At 41.5% G+C, this 17,018-nt stretch overlaps 1 protein-coding gene across 1 annotated transcript in view; it reads left to right on the top strand.

Moving 5' to 3' along the window:
• SND1 (staphylococcal nuclease and tudor domain containing 1) overlaps positions 1-17,018 on the top strand; it is a 419,451-nt gene that overhangs the window by 185,303 nt on the left and 217,130 nt on the right. The window contains exon 12 of the mRNA XM_030853699.3: positions 12,675-12,775. Coding sequence (XP_030709559.1) covers positions 12,675-12,775 — 101 coding nt within the window. The remainder of the gene's footprint in view (positions 1-12,674; positions 12,776-17,018) is intronic.

Here is a 17,018-nt window from a genome sequence, read left to right as displayed (position 1 = left end):
TACACCAAACATGGTTTACCATATTTCATTATCTTCAGATTACCCGCTGCTTTGAGACAGTGTTCCATCACGACCAGTTCTTGACCTATGATGTCATACCTTTGGCTAATCTGTGCATTATGTTAGAGCTAAAAATGGAAACCCCAGGGGTTGTCATCAGTCTTTATTGACTATACCATGATGATTAAGGGAGACAAAACGAATTCAGTATCAGAGTGGGAAGTCTATGTTCCTTGTTTATTCCACTAATGGGAAACAGGATCACAGGGCGTGAATTGGGGATGGGGCACAGCCCTTCGATTAGCAGCTCTTGGACTTAGAAGTAAAGGAAGAACAACAGGGTAGTCTGCTGTAAAATGTTGGGGGCTTCCCTGGTGGCGCAGTGGTTAAGAATCCGCCTGCTAGCGCACAGGACACGGGTTCGAGCCCTGGTGCAGGAAGATCCCACATGCCTCGGAGCAAGTTAAGCCCATGCACCACAACTACTGAGCCTGCGCTTTAGAGCCCGTGAGCCACAACTACTGAAGCCAGCAAGCCACAACTACTGAAGCCCGCACACCTAGAGCCTGTGCTCCGCAACGAGGGAAGCCACCACAATGAGAAGCCTGCGCACAGCAACGAAGACCCAATGCAGCCAAAAATAAATAAATTAATTAATATTAAAAAAAATTGGGGGGCTTAGTCAGTGGTCAGTTGGCAAAGTAATATTTTATGTCCTGCATCCTGTGAGGCATCATGTAGCTGCCTCGGCTATATGAAGTGCTGCAGCTAGTTATAACAAACATTGAGCAGTAGTATCAGACTTGTCAGTGATCAGCATGCCAAAATGCAGTTCCTTGTTACGTGACAAGTAGGGAAGACATATGGCAGGCAGGTGGTGGCGGTAGCATCATTATCAGTGCACAGTGAGATTGACAGTTCATTTGCAGATAGTGATGCACCACTGGGCACCTGGAAGTGTCCTTCTAACAGTGTATAGCCTGCCCTGCATAATCCTTATTGGTTGGCAGACGCTACTAAGTGGTGACCCTGGCCTCATCCTGGGAACTAGTCTGATGAAATAGATATTCAACATTGAAGTCTGGTTGTGAGTAGGCCAGTTTTTTGTTTGTTTTTTAATAAAAGTACGTGTTTCCGTTGTACATTTTATTCCAGCTACCACTTGTTTATATTTTTAACTCAATCGTATTTTTTTCTCCTCCAAATGTAATTTTAAAATCTTAGAAATTTATGGTGAGAAAAGTTCAACGTGCCCCATGATAGTACCTTTGAAGGTGTAAGCCCTTCTACCAGTGTTGGGTAAGTTCCACCAGATTGTTTCTAGGTGTGTCCTTGAATTCCCCCAAATAAGATTATAGCTACCATTGTGCCTTTGCTTTTTAAAATTTGAACATGTTATCATAGCAGAATATATAGATCTCCCTTGTTTTCAACAGCTACAGCGTATTTATTGAGACATGCTTGTAATATAGAGGGAAAAAATTGCCGTGGTGACTGCCAACTTGGAACTTGGGCTAGTGTCAGAGTTAGATCACAACTTGTAATTATGCATTTGTGTTAAACTACCATGAATGCAAAGGACAGAATGCTTGTACATACATCTTTGTTTCTATAGACTAAATTCCTAGAAGTGGAATTGTTGGGTCAAAAGACATCCACATATTAAATGTTAGTACAATTGCCAGTTTGACTGCAAAAGATGTACCAATTTAGGTTTCTGCCAACAGTAAAAATGCCACTTAGAGAAGCATATGAAAACTGAATGTTCATTAGAGAAGAGCATGGACAACAGTGATTAAATTCCTCTGGAGAACTAGACAGAGGTGGGAAATTATGGTGGGAGGCAATAAAAAGTTCCCCAAAAGGGTAGATCTACACATGACAGATCTCCACGGAGGACTATTCCTCAGAGAGGGAACGTGTCAGAGCGCAAGACTTCCAAAAATATGTGACAATTTTATAGGAAGTCAGTGAGTTGTAGGCTACTCTATCCCATTCTACAGCTGCCTCTGAGAAATGGTAAAGCAGGTACATCTAATTAGACTTGTGGCACCTAGACATGCAGCTTCAGTTGGCTCTTTTTAGAAAGCAAGAAAATAGATATTTCATACCCTGAGAAAGATGGAATGATTTGTCCTCCATGACTGAGACTTCTACTCCTTTATTAATGGGTTTTGGTACAGGACTTCTAATCACAACTGCCTGTGGGTAACCATCTATTTTCTTGGGAAAGTGATAGAAGTATCCTCTTGAATTCTTCAAGGAGATTCTGCAGTTGTCTGGCCTCTGCCTCGCTTACATGGGTAGACTACCCCAAGTTTAAAAATACACACATACACACACACACATAATTGTGGCAAGATGCACATTACATAAAATTTACCATCTTAATCATTTTAAAGTGTACAGTTTAGTAGTGTTAAATATATTCACATTGTCCTGCAATCAGTCTCTACCTTGCAAAACTGAAAGTATACCCATTAAACAACAACTCCCTGTTCCCTCCTCCCAGCAGCCCCTAACAACCACCAGGTACTTTGTTTCTTTGAGTGTGACTACTCTAGGTATCTCATTTAAGTGGAATCATACAGTATTTCTTTTTTGTGACTGGCTTATATAACTTAGCATGACATCCTCAAGACTCATTCAAGTCATAGCAGATGTTAGAATTTCCTTCCTTTTTAAGGCTGAAAAATATTCCATTGTGCGTATCTACCACATTTTGTTTCTTCATCAGTGGACATTTGGGTTTCTTCTACCTTTTGATTATTATGAGTAGTGCTGCTGTGAACATGGAGTACAAATATTTTTGAGACCCTGGATTGAATATACCCAGAAGTAGAACTGCTAGATCTTATGGTAATTCTATTTTTAATTTTTTGAAGAGCTAGAGAAATTTCTTTACTTTGTATCTCTATGTTAGTAATGGAAATGGAAGAACTTTGAGTCTGGGAGAGGGCTTCTTTGGCTATGCAGCTGCTGAGAGGCAATTTGCTTCATGAATTTAGGCTGTAATTGGTGCCTTTGACCTAGGTTTATAATCCAGTGCTAACCACCTAATTTCCTAATATGTATTTGCGGGCTGGGGACTTGGCCGTGTGCATAGACGTACACTGTTTTTGTTAAGAGACCTGGATTTGGAGGTGGACACAGATGCAGTCAGGATGGTCTTTGATCAGTGTCCGTGTGTAGTTTCAGACATTGACCTTAGGTGTTATTGCTCTGGGCACGCTGTGCCTTTGATCAAGGGACTTCGTTTCATTTAGTAGGCCTCTATCTTCTGTGTGAAATACAGGGAGAGGAAGGTAAATCTAAAGGAAGAAAGGCCTATGATGTTAACATCTGACTCTCTTGGAATCTTTTCTTAGCAACGAAACCAAGGATAATTTATACAACAGAAGGGCTGTATTTTTGGGCTATTTTTCTTTGTGCCATTGGCAGGTATTCCTTAAGAATTATATTTTTTCTTCATCATTCTCCTTTGAGGTCAAGATACACTTCTACTAGTCCAATTCACCATTCTAACTTTCACCTTTAAGTTAACTTACCTGAGTGTTCGTATATTTCCTTTGTCTGAGTGACTTCTAAATGGCAGCTTGCGGGCGTGCTGGAGAAATAGGTGTGCTCTGAACGTAGTGAATGCAGGGTGGCTTTTCTGTACTGACTTTGCAATACCTAACCCCCGGAGCAATAGGAATTGATTGGAACTCTTGGCTGCGTGACTACTTTAGCTCCCACTTTTATTGCTTTGGTTTCCCAGTTTGGCCTTTTGTTGAGTGGCCTTTTCCTTTGTAGACTGGCACATATTATGTTTGTAGAGAAAATGTAATTTAACCTTTTTGTTTTTATCCATGTCTTAAAAGCATCCTTTTTCCTCCAGTAATACTTCTTAGATGCCATTAAGCAAATCCCCGTTCTTCATATCCCTGAGCCTCTCATCTTAGCTTTATTACAGCTGTTATTTTCGAGACTGGCTGACATTGTGTGTATTCTACACAAAGGCATGAGTATCCATGTATTTGTGCTGCTTGTGTGGCTGGACCTCCTCCAGGGAGAGCTCTGGGTGGAGTGATTTAATTTCCCCTGACTGCTGCTGACCTGGGAAACTTTGGACCCAGATGACCATGACTGACACTTGTATAGAGGAGAAAAATGACCCACACTCAACCTTCATCCTCCAGAGGAAAGCAGTGGAGGTGGTGGCTCTGAGGAGAAGTAAGAAGAGACATGCAGGGAACCTGTGGGACAGTTTCCAGTAGTGTTTTGGGGGGCCTTTGGCATTCTTTGGTACAGACACTGTGGTATTAAAATTAGGTATTGAGATGAGTTAAACCATAATGCAGTAATGAGTAATATAGAGGGTGGAGCACTAATGCAAACAGGTTACACTTTTTAGATATATCTGTAGGTTTATAAGGACTTAAGAGGATTAATGAAAATGCTTGCAGCTGCAAGGTTACTCTCACATAGTGGTTTCTATTTGTCTTTGATCCTCATCAGGTTTACTTGAAATATTTTCAATGGTCAGAACTTCATTTCCCTGATTATTTTATATGTGCTTGTTATCTACCTCATACATAAACTATGCATCATGTTTCCAACCATTTTAATGTTATGTTTTGGTCAGGGTGTTATCACTACTTCTAGAAATCTTTGCCCAGCTCTAATGGCTCTTTATATAAAATGTTTTCACATTTACTTGTGGATCTCATGCCTGTGTATGCTTCTAATTAAATATTTACCAAACTGAGTGTTTCTCGGGGAGTAGTGATGTCCACTTAAATGAATGCCTAATGTCAGGTAGAGACTCTTAGCATCTCCATAGGCCCCGTATGAAGCTGGATTTTACCTTTCCTTTCAAAACAGATAAATGCATTTGCCCATCCGACAAGGGGGTGGGGAGTAATGGGTTCATTTTGTCAGAAATGCATCAAATAAGAAAGCTCCTTGACTCTGCTCATGGAGGTTGGGAAGCAGTAGAGGTTAACATTCCATTGATGAAAATGAAATGTGCTCAAAATAGTCCTGACTTTGCGGGGGGGGGGGGGAGGGGGGAGGGGGAAAGGGTGATTGTAGATCAGAGAGAGCAACATAAATACATGTGAATAAACAGCCTTAACACCTAATTACAATGATTTTGAAGAGGGTGTTACTGAATACATCTAGGCTGTGGCTTGGAGAGGTAGGAAAGGATCATTGGTTTGTCTCCTTCTCTTTGCAGTGTAGATATATAATTTTTTGTCAGTGTATCTGTAAAAGTTCTTCTAATTTAAGACATGCCAGAGCTAAACGATGTCCTAATGGGACACAGAGATTTCAGCTTTTTATTTATTTATGGCTGTATTGGGTCTTCGTTTCTGTGCGAGGGCTTTCTCTAGTTGTGGCAAGCGGGGGCCACTCTTCATCGCGGTGCGCGGACCTCTCACTGTCGCGGCCTCTCTTGTTGTGGAGCACAGGCTCCAGACCCCGCAGGCTCAGTAGTTGTGGCTCATGGGCCCAGTTCCTCCGAGGCATGTGGGATCCTCCCAGACCAGGGCTCGAACCTGCGTCCCCTGCATTGGCAGGCAGATTCTCAACCACTGTGCCACCAGGGAAGCCCAGATTTCAGCTTTTGATTGTGCTGAACATAAACATAAACAGTTCACATCTACCAATTGCTCATTTTCTTTCTAATAATACCAATACTCAACAGAAGCATTGATCATAATTACAAAAGCAGATATTTCTTTAATGTGAGTTTATAGTTACCATTAGAGTACATTTCAAACACCAAGGTGAAGAATTCTAGACTTACGTCAGCAACTCAATGATTAAGTCCAACCATTGAGTTGGTAGAGAAGTCGCTGAAAAAGTATCTTCATCAGATATTGAACAGAATATATTTTACAACGATAGTTACAAATTAGAGGAATTTTTTTCCCTTTGTGTGCACATTTATTCTCACCCCTGAAATTGTTTTCTGGAACTGAAAGTTACATAAATAGCTTGCCTTTCTAGTCTAGTTAAAGAATAGATTTTTTAAGTAAGAAAATGAATGATAAACATTTTTTATACCATGTTTTTTCATACTTGGTTTAAGAGTATTTACAAGGAATCTTAAAATAGAAGATAACAAAAGTTCCCCATAGAAACTAGAGAAAGGTATAACCACAAAAGGTAGGATCGTGTAATAGAGGATTGAGGCTAAGACTCTGGTCCCTTAATGGACAGTCTGGGCATGTACAGTCCAGTATCGCCACCACAGCTGTGTGTGGCTATTGTGCATTTGAAGTATTGCTGGTCCAGACTGAGATGTGTTGTTCCTGCACAACACACATCAGATTTCAAAGACTTTGTCAGTGAAAGAAAGAAAAAAAACCCCCAATACTTTAAAAATAATATTGGTTATATGTTGATATGATAATGTTTTGGATATTTTGAGTTAAATCAAAAATACTATTAAAAGTAATTTTAGGGCTTCCCTGGTGGCGCAGTGGTTGAGAGTCCGCCTGCCGATGCAGGGGACACGGTTTCGTGCCCCGGTCCGGGAAGATCTCACATGCCGCGGAGCGGCTGGGCCCGTGAGCCATGGCCGCAACGGGAGAGGCCACAACAGTGACAGGCCCGCGTACCGTGAAAAGAAAAAAAAAAAAGTAATTTTATCTGTTTCTTTTTTTAATGTCGCTGCTAGAAAATGTCAGTGTGCATATGTTGCTCTCATTTGTGGCTCTTATTGTTGTTGCCTCCTAGACAGCACAGGGTACGTTTGACATCGTTTTATGAGAGTTTAGCTTATGTCTGAATAGGTGGCTCACCTGGGAGGTCAGTGTGCCCAGAAGCAGGACCAAGAGGCTCCTTGGCAATTTTGTTTTGAAGCTCATCCTATATCTAGATGAACGGGTGACTGAACTGTGTTTCAAATTTAAAAAAAAAAAAGGTATCTCACATTTTTAGAATGATTACCTACGTTGCTTGTTAGCAGTAAAAGGTCAAGAATGCATAAATTAAGTATTGTCCTATTATGCCCACAGCAAATGGAAACTTGGTTGCTCTCTGTTCCTTGTCTTCCTGATTTTGTAAGGCAAGGAGTGTCCTCCCCAAATTCCTCTAGTTAACCTATTAGTTGAGATGATTCCCCACACTCTACTTCAGTTATCTTTGGTAAATAAAATCTCCCCAACTAGTACCTGCAAAATTAATCTGGAAAGTGTCTAAATAAGTACTAAATAGTGTATCATTCTTTAAAATAACCCATATTTATCTGTAAGTTGGGATGAAATATGTATGAGGTACGTACTCCTGTTTGCTGTGACTCCTTAAGGGGAAAAGTATATTTAATTGAGTGTTTCTGCCTAATGATTTAAAGTCAACATGCATCTTATTTATGCATGTATGTATGTATGCGTGTATTTATGTATTTATCTCGCAGATACTTATCACCTACTCTGTGCCAGGCTCTCCCCAAGAAAATCAGTATATGTTTGTCTAAAAATAACTGACACAGCTTCGTATGAGTCAGGCCCTGCTCTAAATGCCTCATGTATATTAATGCACTTCTTCTTCTAACAGTGAGATAGGTAGAGTTATCCATGTTAAACTGAAGCACGGAAGTGAGGTAACTTTTCCAGGTTCTCACAGCTCATATGTAGAATTGCTGGTAACCAAAGCCTGCAGTCTGGCAGCTCCCAGAGTCCATGCTCTTATCTAAGCTGCGTAAAATATTTTGTTCCACTTACTTTTGTCTCCCGACTGCCTTAGCCAGACTTGCCCAGATGATGTGTTTTCTGTTTCTGTCATGAGAATGACGGGCCATACGAGAGCTTTTTTCTTAAGCCAGGGTATTGTTTTGAACAGCCCTTTGTGAATTTATGATTGGCCACATGGAATAGTGGGTGGGATTATATAGTAATTATGCAAAATAACCTCACATAACAGCCTAAACTCAGACTGTGGCCTGGAAATCTTATGTATCTTTTATGCTTAGGCATTCAGATTTTGTCATTTCATTATCATCAGCATCATAATGTCTATGAAGTTCTCTGGTGGTTTGTCACCCTTTCTAGTGAACGATTAGTTACGTGAAGAGTATCCGTAGATTGTCCGAATTCCTTAGGTGTGGCCCAAGTGTATTCTGTTGTACTAAACTGTTTCCAGACTTTATAAGAGATTGGGATACAAATTTGGTTTTAAGTTCTCATCTTAGTTCCTCCGAAGGGTCCTTGAAATTGTTTTCAAGGAATATTCCACAATCTAATGCACCAAGGAGGAATCAGATTACCTGCTACCCTATCTTGTCTTTGAGAACCTCTTTGAGAAATAATACAGGAAATTATATTTTTCTTAATCTAAAGCATTATCCCAATTTCAATATACGTCTTCCCTCCTTCATGCTTTAAATTAATATATGAAATAGAATGGTTAACAGCTTGACTAAGTGGTCCTCAAAATGCCTAACCACCTCATTTCAAAAGTATCCTCCAGAATTTTATGTCTGAAAGGGTTCCTGATTACACGTATCCATTCATGAAACAAATATTCACTGTGTATGCTCCTACCGTACAGGCCCTATCATGGCAGTTTCCGTGAATAAAAGGCATGTTTTTTTCCCTCTCCTGGCACTTACACTCTTATCTGTACTAGTTCATAGTAGTAAATGTAAGGTAGGAATTACACCGGTCTAAGAAAACACTACATAGCACACCATGTCTGGCTAAGTTATTTTGTAGAATTCTAGAGTTCAGTGATGCTCTAAAGTTGTAGTCTGGTGCTCTCATTTACCAGGTGAATTACGTGAGAAAAGTGAGGCCCAAAGATGTGGTGTGTGACTCATTCAATAAGAGAATGACAGGTGGAACCAGCAGGGAGCGCTGGACTCCTTGTGGTCCTTGCTGTAAAGAGGGATCAGGCCCTGCCCTGTGTCCTGTACATGTAAATTCCTGCATACCCAGTGTTCCAGGAGTATCTTTGCTGGAAAAATGAAGGACACATTTGCATTAACCCATTACTTCTTTTCAACTCATGCCATTCCTTATGTAATTACCCCCAAGCACAAAATTCAGGTTATCCACTATTCAGATGAAGATTTTGCTAAGATTTGCAGTTTTAATTGAAACTGCTCTTTTCCAAAAGTGATTGACAAGTCAGGGATGCGTATCTAGAGATGAAAAACTCCAAGGCAGGAGAACAGATCTCAGAATCCCCAGGAGGGGGACATAAATGCCAATTACACATTGACTCTAATTCCTGGTTTGTCATAGCTGTCTGCAGGTGTGTGTCTTGGCTGTGGACTATTCTCAGGGCCTCATTTATATTTGAGAATTTCTTTAATAATGTTACCTCTCCAATGAGCTCTTTAATCTCTTGACTTTCAGTTCTTTCTCTAGATAGAGGAAAAAACTAATTGGCAGGTGAATGTAGAATGTAGTTACTGGTTCTTTTGGTTATTGAAGATGAAAGATTTTTGGGAGGGGGGTCTTCCCATTGATTTTCTTTAAAGACAGCTTGGGGATAGCATACCTTTTGGCCTGGAAGATGAGATGCTAAGGGTTCATTTTTGTTTATTACCATTACCCCCATCACCACCACCACCAGCGCTACTCAAGTGGCTTTCCTAGACGAATAGCTGCTCTCTGGGTAGAGAGCTAATGTTACTCTGTGCCGTGTACTTGTGCTGATGAGCTGCTGTCCCACTCCTGTCTGCTGAGGAGGAGGCTTGTCATTGGCAGGTGCAAGGTAGTCTTGAGATTCACTGAGTTTATTTTTAAGCAGGGATGAATTTTTCTCCCTGGTAGTGGAATTGAGGGCTTGAGTTTGTTACTAGATGGATTGGGTGAAAACACAAAAACAGGTGAACATCTCCACAAATTTTTGACTTGCCCCTCGAATGCCCCAAATTGGACCATACCCTGTGTCTGTGCCCTTTTTAAACTTGGCCCTGAGTTACTTCACATCCTATGGTACGGGCGCCCTTGAGGTTTAGCTCCTGTACAACACTGATTTCCTGTGTGATTTTTGCCAGAACTTCAACAGGTGTCTACGTGCTTTCCCGGCCCTCTTCTGCTTCCGTAGGTTAGTTATCAGGCCTTCCCAGAGGAGAGTTCCAGGGTGGGTCAGTACAGACAACATGCAGAGGACTCCTTCCTTCCCAGGGATTTGAGTCAGCCTTGCTTCTGTGTGTGTAGACCTCCCATTCCTTGCCCTGTCTTTGGCCTGTAATAACTCTGGCCAGATGCCTACAGGGAAACTATGAAAACCTCTTTGTTGGAGGTCCTAGTTTTTCAGCCCTACCCCCGCTCCTGGGCTGTTCACATTCCTCACATTTATCCATCTCCTTAGCTTTAGGAAGATGATACGGCTGAGCAGTAGTGTCAGTGTAGACATCTGACCTAAGGAGTCCTCTTTCTATTTTCTTCTTTCTGTGTTGTTGTATGGTGATAGTACTTCTCATGAGAAAGATTTACCTTACTTTCAGCCCTTAATTGGCTTTTCTCCCTGATGTGGCTCCTTGTTGCTTTTAAAACATGATTAGATGGAGCGTTCAAGTGAGTGATCTGACAGTCAGAATTTGGAGGCAGCTGTCCTTCTGGAAATTTCCATATTCATTTATAAAATGGTTTTTGGAGCAACAGGCAGTTTGAAAGGATTTTGATGCTGCTCACCAGCAGTGTGGCTGAACTTGATGCTTGTACAACGTGCCGTCTCTAAGCTGACCGGTGGGAACTAAAGTCGTAGTTAGGAAAGGCAATTCTGGACTATCAGATCATGGGGTTGGCTTGAGGGTGCTTGACTCCTCAGTACAGGTATGTAACAGGTATGTAACCTCGGCCATGACCAAAGCCAAGCATTTGCCTTAATGCTATAATACAGACCCTGTGTGTTTGCTAAGGGATACCACATACCACTTTCTTTTATTTATTTTTTTTTTTACAACTTTCTTTTGACACACACACGTCCTCTTGAAAGGTTTTGTAAAGAAAAAGCATCGCTCAGTGTGTCCATATCCATATGTTTAGTATATACTAGGATTAACCTAGTATTAAAGGTTCTTCCGGTCCAGTCCATCCCCCACCCCCCACCCCCAATTTCCTAACTCCAACTCTGTTGGTATCGGGTGTAGTTAGCTGCATCATTTTGATTCACATATTGTGAAACCCGCCCCAAGAATCTCTGTGACTGCCATCTTGTTTGTTCTTCTTGACAGTTCTTAACACAGGCCTTGAGAACTTATGGCGGGCTGAAACGACATGCAGTTTTTCTGTAGAGGCATTCATTCATATTTTTGAGCAGATTTTCAAAGGAGTCTGAAAAGGTTAGAGAACTGCTTTACCATAATGTCTAGGAGTCCTCCAGGAATGTTCCAAATCTCTTCTCTGTGGAGTATAATTTATGTAAGGCCTTAAAGGTTCAGCCATTTTTCCTTCTCTCTTGATATCAGTCATCCTTTAGGTTCACAGCATCTTTTAGGCTCAAAGCAAAATTGAACAGAAAGTACAGAGAATTCCTGTATCTCTCCCCCCTGCCCCCCACGTACTTCCTCCTCTGCCATCAACAATCCCACTCCAGCGTGGTACATTTATTATAATTGGTGAGCCTACATGGACACAGCATCATCCGGAGTCCATAGTTCACTAGGGTTCACTCTGGGTGTTCTACATTGTATGGATTTTGACAAATGTGTAATGACATGTATCCATCATTATACTTCTATACAGAATAGTTTCACTGCTGTCAAAATCCTGCCCTCACAGCTGTTCATCCTGTCTCGTCCTGCTAACCCCTGGCAGTGATCTTTTTACTGTCTTCGTGTTTTTGCCTTTTCCAGAACGTCACAGTTGGAATCATACAATATATAGCTTTTCGATTGGCTTCTTTCTCTTAGTAATATGTATTTCAGATTCCCCCATGTCTTTTCGTGGCTCGACAGCTCATTTCTTTTTAAGGGCTGAATAATATGCAGTTGTGTTCATGAACCACAGTTTATTCACTCACTTACTGAAGAGCACTTTGGTTGCTTCCAAGTTTTGGCATCTATATATAAAGCTGCCAAAAACATCCACATACAGATTTTTGTGTGGACTCAAGTTTTTTACTGTCGGGATGTATGGTAAAAGTTTGTTCTATCCAAAACCATCTCTCAGAGTGGCTGTACTGTGTTGTATTCCCAGTAACTGAACGAGAATTCCTTTTGTTCCCTATCCTCACCTGCATCTGTGGTCAGTGTTTTGGATTTTGGCTATTCTGATAGATGCGTCGTGGTAGCTCATAGTTGTTTCAGTTTGCATTTCCCCAGTGACATGTGTGGAACATCTTTTCCATATGCTTGTCATCTGTATGTCTTCCTTGGTAAGATATCCAGGTCTTTTGCCCACTTTAAAATTGGGTTTTTCATTTTCTTATGGTCGGGATTTAAGAGTTCTTCCTATATTTTGGATTACAGTCCTCTATTAGAGATGGCTTTTTGCAGATATTTTCTCCCCATGTGTGGTTCAGCTCTCTTTCGGTTGTTTTTTAAAATCTTAGACCCACAAAGTCATACTGTGAGTGAGGTCAGCTTTCACAGTTGTGCTGGCACAGGGGGCTGCTAGTGAGCTGTGTTGCAAATTCTCAGCCTTAACTACCTTGATGCTTTTTTTTTTTAACATCTTTATTGGAGTGTAATTACTTTACAGTGGTCTACCTTGATTCTTTATTTTCAGGTCAACGTGACTGTGGACTACATTAGACCGGCCAGCCCAGCCACAGAGACGGTGCCTGCCTTTTCAGAGCGTACCTGTGCCACTGTAACCATTGGAGGAATGTGAGTGTTCTGGCTGGTAGCAACTCAGCCATAGCTGAGAGTTCTCTCCTCATTCAAGTCTCTCCTCCCTTTGTCCTGATTTGCTTTCTGTTACTCTTAACTCAGTGGCTTATAATTGTTATGTGCCTGTGTAGCACTTCGTTTGCAAAGTACTGCATAATCGCTCATTAGTTAATCATATACTTTCATTATTGTCATTATTTAAGACTTATTGGGCTCTGTGTGCTTGGCACTATGTAGCACTCATTATTACTATTAATAATGCCGTTTATTGAGTGTCAGTCGGGCCCTTAGGTACTGTGCAAAATTAGAAAGATTCTCTGCATATTAGTTTAATTGTAGGCCAGAAAGAGAAGAGAGGTTAATTGGACCTTTTCTTTGTATAGATGTATGTAATCAGTAGATGACAGGGTCTCCCTCTTCTACTCCGCTGGCCTTACCCTGGTTACATTCCAAAGTCTTTTGGGAGCTCTGTTGAGGAACAGCCTTCCAAGGAGCTATCTGATGGGGGCAGTAGGAAGCCTGCTGGGCCGTGCTTCCACAATAAATACTAAAACAATCAGTCAGTCCCCAGGAGCAATTCTTACCCTGTGTAAAAGACACCAGCATGCTAATTGTCTCCTTCTCTATTTCACAATCTTAAATGGTGTTTGTTACCAAACTGGTATTTTTCTTTTCTTTTAAAAGAGGGCATGGTGGAGGGGAAGAAAAGGATAGGCTTCTCATCAAAACAAGGATTGTTTTGTTGAAAGTACAGTGAAGCCCATTGGGAGAAACACCTCTCTGTAAGCTATAGCATGCCCCTGAAAGAAAGAGGATCTGGTGGCTAACTTACTTTCCAGAAGCTCTCCTGCCAAACAGGAGCTTCTCCCATCCGTCGCCCCGCTCCCCCTGCCCCCATTCGTGTTGTCACTTTTGGAAACAGGTATTTTTAGCTACTGTTGCGGCTCCTATAGGTATTAATGTTGTTGATGTTCACGCAGCAATCGGAGACTTCACTTTTGCCGAGAGGAACTGAATATAGGCTTTTGATATCATTACCTTAATATCATCACAGGCATCAGGTTATTTTTAGAAGCAGGTTCTTGAGAAATTAGATAATATTTTTGTAATGGGGGAAACTAAGAAATATTTTGCTCATTCTTCCATCTGTATGACTTGCAACAACAATTATTACCAATTTGTCACCAATTCTTAGGAGCTTGATGCATGCCTTCCTCCTGTGGAAAGCTGGAAAGTTAGTATTCCCCTAGATTAAGATTTACGCTGCCACATACAAGGAGTCCTCTCCGATAACTGCTCCTTCTATCTACTTACTGGTTAAAACAACACCACTGCTGTCAAAATGCACATCTTTTTATTTTTGGCTTCTATTTTGGCTTCTATTTGCGTTTTTCTAATGACCCATTAGAGAGAATTCTTTCTTTTTTTCACTTGGTTACCATTGAAGTATATTTTCAAAATAAATTTACACTGCTTAAAATTAGATATTCTGGAAATGTTCTATGGGGCGTTAACATTGACCTTTCTATCTCCCAGTTCTTGTAATTAGATCGTAAGTAATTACTTTTGCATTATTTACCAAGGTATCTACCTCGGATTAGACCGGCTTGGCAGGGTACCGTGGGTGCGTTGAGTTTCCTCATAGATTTGTTTCTACTAAACTAGACTTTATGTGTAAACTGCTGGGCGGTAACTGGGAGAAATGTGGGGATGTACTAATATTTTTGAGACCGAACTTCACCAGATAGTAAGCTCCCTGAAGATAGGGATTTTTGTCTTGCTTATTCTCTGCTGTAGTCTCAGTATTCAGCAGTTGGTAGGAGTTCGATAAACCTGTGAGTGATTGTTTACTGTATCGCACAGTGTCCCTTTATGAAATAAAACTGGGAGTACTTAGATGTTTCATTACCTGGGACAGCTGTTTCTTCTGAGCTACAGGTTTATTTTAATCTGATAAATATCAAAAAAAAAAAAAACCTTGTATCTGATAGTTTTCCTTGTTTATTTGGTTATTGGAAGGTCAGTGCCAAAGATAGGGCATCTCTAGAAAGTCTTCCTGGTAGCATGCTTCTGATGTTCAAGTCTTCCTCATGGCTTCTCTTTGTTTTCCCATGGCCTTGATTTTGTTTTCATTTTTTCTTGAATCTTCTCTACTTAAATCATTCCAAATAATACTGTAGGAGAGTTGAGGTATTAATAATAATGTCCAAAATACTCAGCTTATATTTAGAATTATACCGAAATCCTTCTATCTGCTTTTAATGGTTATTCAGAAACATTGGCTAGAGCAGGGGATTTAATTTTTTTAATCCCAAATGTTTTAGTTCCATTTTTTTATTTTTATTTTTATTTTTTTTGCGGTACGCGGGCCACTCACCGTTGTGGCCTCTCCCGTTGCGGAGCACAGGCTCCGGACGCGCAGGCTCAGTGGCCATGGCTCACGGGCCCAGCTGCTCCACGGCATGTGGAATCCTCTCGGACCGCGGCACGAACCCGCATCCCCTGCATCGGCAGGCGGACTCTCAACCACTGTGCCACCAGGGAAACCCCTTAATTCCATTTTAAACACAAAAAGGTATTTATATCTCCAAATCTTTGATATATGGGCAGCAAGGACCCACTGTGAGTTGCATAACTTTCTCTATGGAATGATGACTTAAAAACACTAATTATGGAATCCTAGATCTTTGTGATTTACATCCCCCTCATCTGTTATAGTTTTCCTGCTCTGATTTTTGCACATGTTGCAGCCATTTAAAAGCCATTCCTCTTATTAAACCTTTTAAAACAATGTTTCATAAAGACACTTTCTTTTGGTACTCATATTTCAATTATTGATATAAAACTTAGTGAAGTACATAATAAAAATGACCAGTATAAATCTGGGGACAGAAACAGATTGGGATAGAAGTGCACAGGTGTGTTAGAGTGGTCCTCAGTCACTAACTGGTATCAGCCTCTGGGTTTTGGGGAGATCGTAGAACATGTGGGTCAGTTAAGGAAAGGTTGCTAGGAGAGCTCCTCTAGTAATTCATTGCCTCCCTCGTGAGAGGTCTTAGGCTTTGTTCAGCTTGTAGAGATGCTGCAGAATTAATGATCTTATCTAAACTGTGTCTAAACGACCCAATCTAAACTATGTCTGGGGCTTCACTGGTGGCGCAATGGTTGCGAGTCCGCCTGCCCACGCAGGGGACACGGGTTCGTGCCCCGGCCCGGGAAGATCCCACATGCCACGGAGCGGCTGGGCCCGTGAGCCATGGCCGCTGAGCCTGCGCGTCGGAGCCTGTGCTCCACACGGGAGAGGCCACAACAGTGGGAGGCCCGCGTACCGCAAAAAAAAAAAAAAAAAAAAAAAGAGATCGATTCTCGAATAGCTTTTCTCAAACTACTCATTCCAGGGGAAAGAGAAGGAAGAGACAGATGAGATGGCCTCTTTCAGGATTATTTCAAAGCAGATTTTTCAGTGTATTTCACATTCCAAAGTGTGTGAATTATCCCTATCCTCCACAGGGTTCCATCTCATCCTCCTGTTGTTTTCTCTTGCTGTATGGGTCTGCGTCGAGTCACATGGTCTTTGGGAGGCCTCTCTGGTGGAACCGTCTTCAACTCCCCCTCTCTTGCCCTCTGGGGAATCAATGAAAACGAGGTTCATCATTCCTCTAATAGATTAAAATTTTTTTCTTGATTAACTTCACTATGGAGTTGGCAAGAGTTGTTACCTGTTAATCAAAACAGTTTAAATAAAAAGATCAAACTTTGAGTTGTTTCTCATTCTCTGGCTCCCAGGTTGGGAATTAGCTGATCCTTTTAGGCCTGGATTGTTACAGGAAGCTGTCAAGATGGCGCTTCCTGTTAATTACTTTGTATTGTATTTAAGACACTTATATAACTCTTCTTGTGATTTAGTCTTCTATGTAATTAGCTTCAGTGATTAAAATCTCATTCTTCCGTTATTGCCAGAGCCTTCCTGGGGAGCAAGTTTTGTGGGGTGACCTTTACGTGTGCTGGACTTCCCAATTACTTTTTTTTTTTTTTTTTTGCGGTACGCGGGCCTCTCACTGTTGTGGCCTCTCCCGTTGCGGAGCACAGGCTCCTGATGCGCAGGCTCAGCCGCCATGTCTCACAGGCCCAGCCGCTCTGTGGCATGTGGGATCTTCCCGGACCGGGGCACGAACCCGTGTCCCCTGCATCGGCAGGCAGACTCTCAACCACTGTGCCACCAGGGAAGCCCCCCAATTAC

Source organism: Globicephala melas, chromosome 9, assembly GCF_963455315.2.
Source record: "Globicephala melas chromosome 9, mGloMel1.2, whole genome shotgun sequence".
Classification (NCBI taxonomy): Eukaryota; Metazoa; Chordata; class Mammalia; order Artiodactyla; family Delphinidae; genus Globicephala; species Globicephala melas.
The sequence above is the reverse complement of the archived record's forward strand: the minus strand, read 5'-3'. Positions and strand labels throughout refer to the sequence as shown.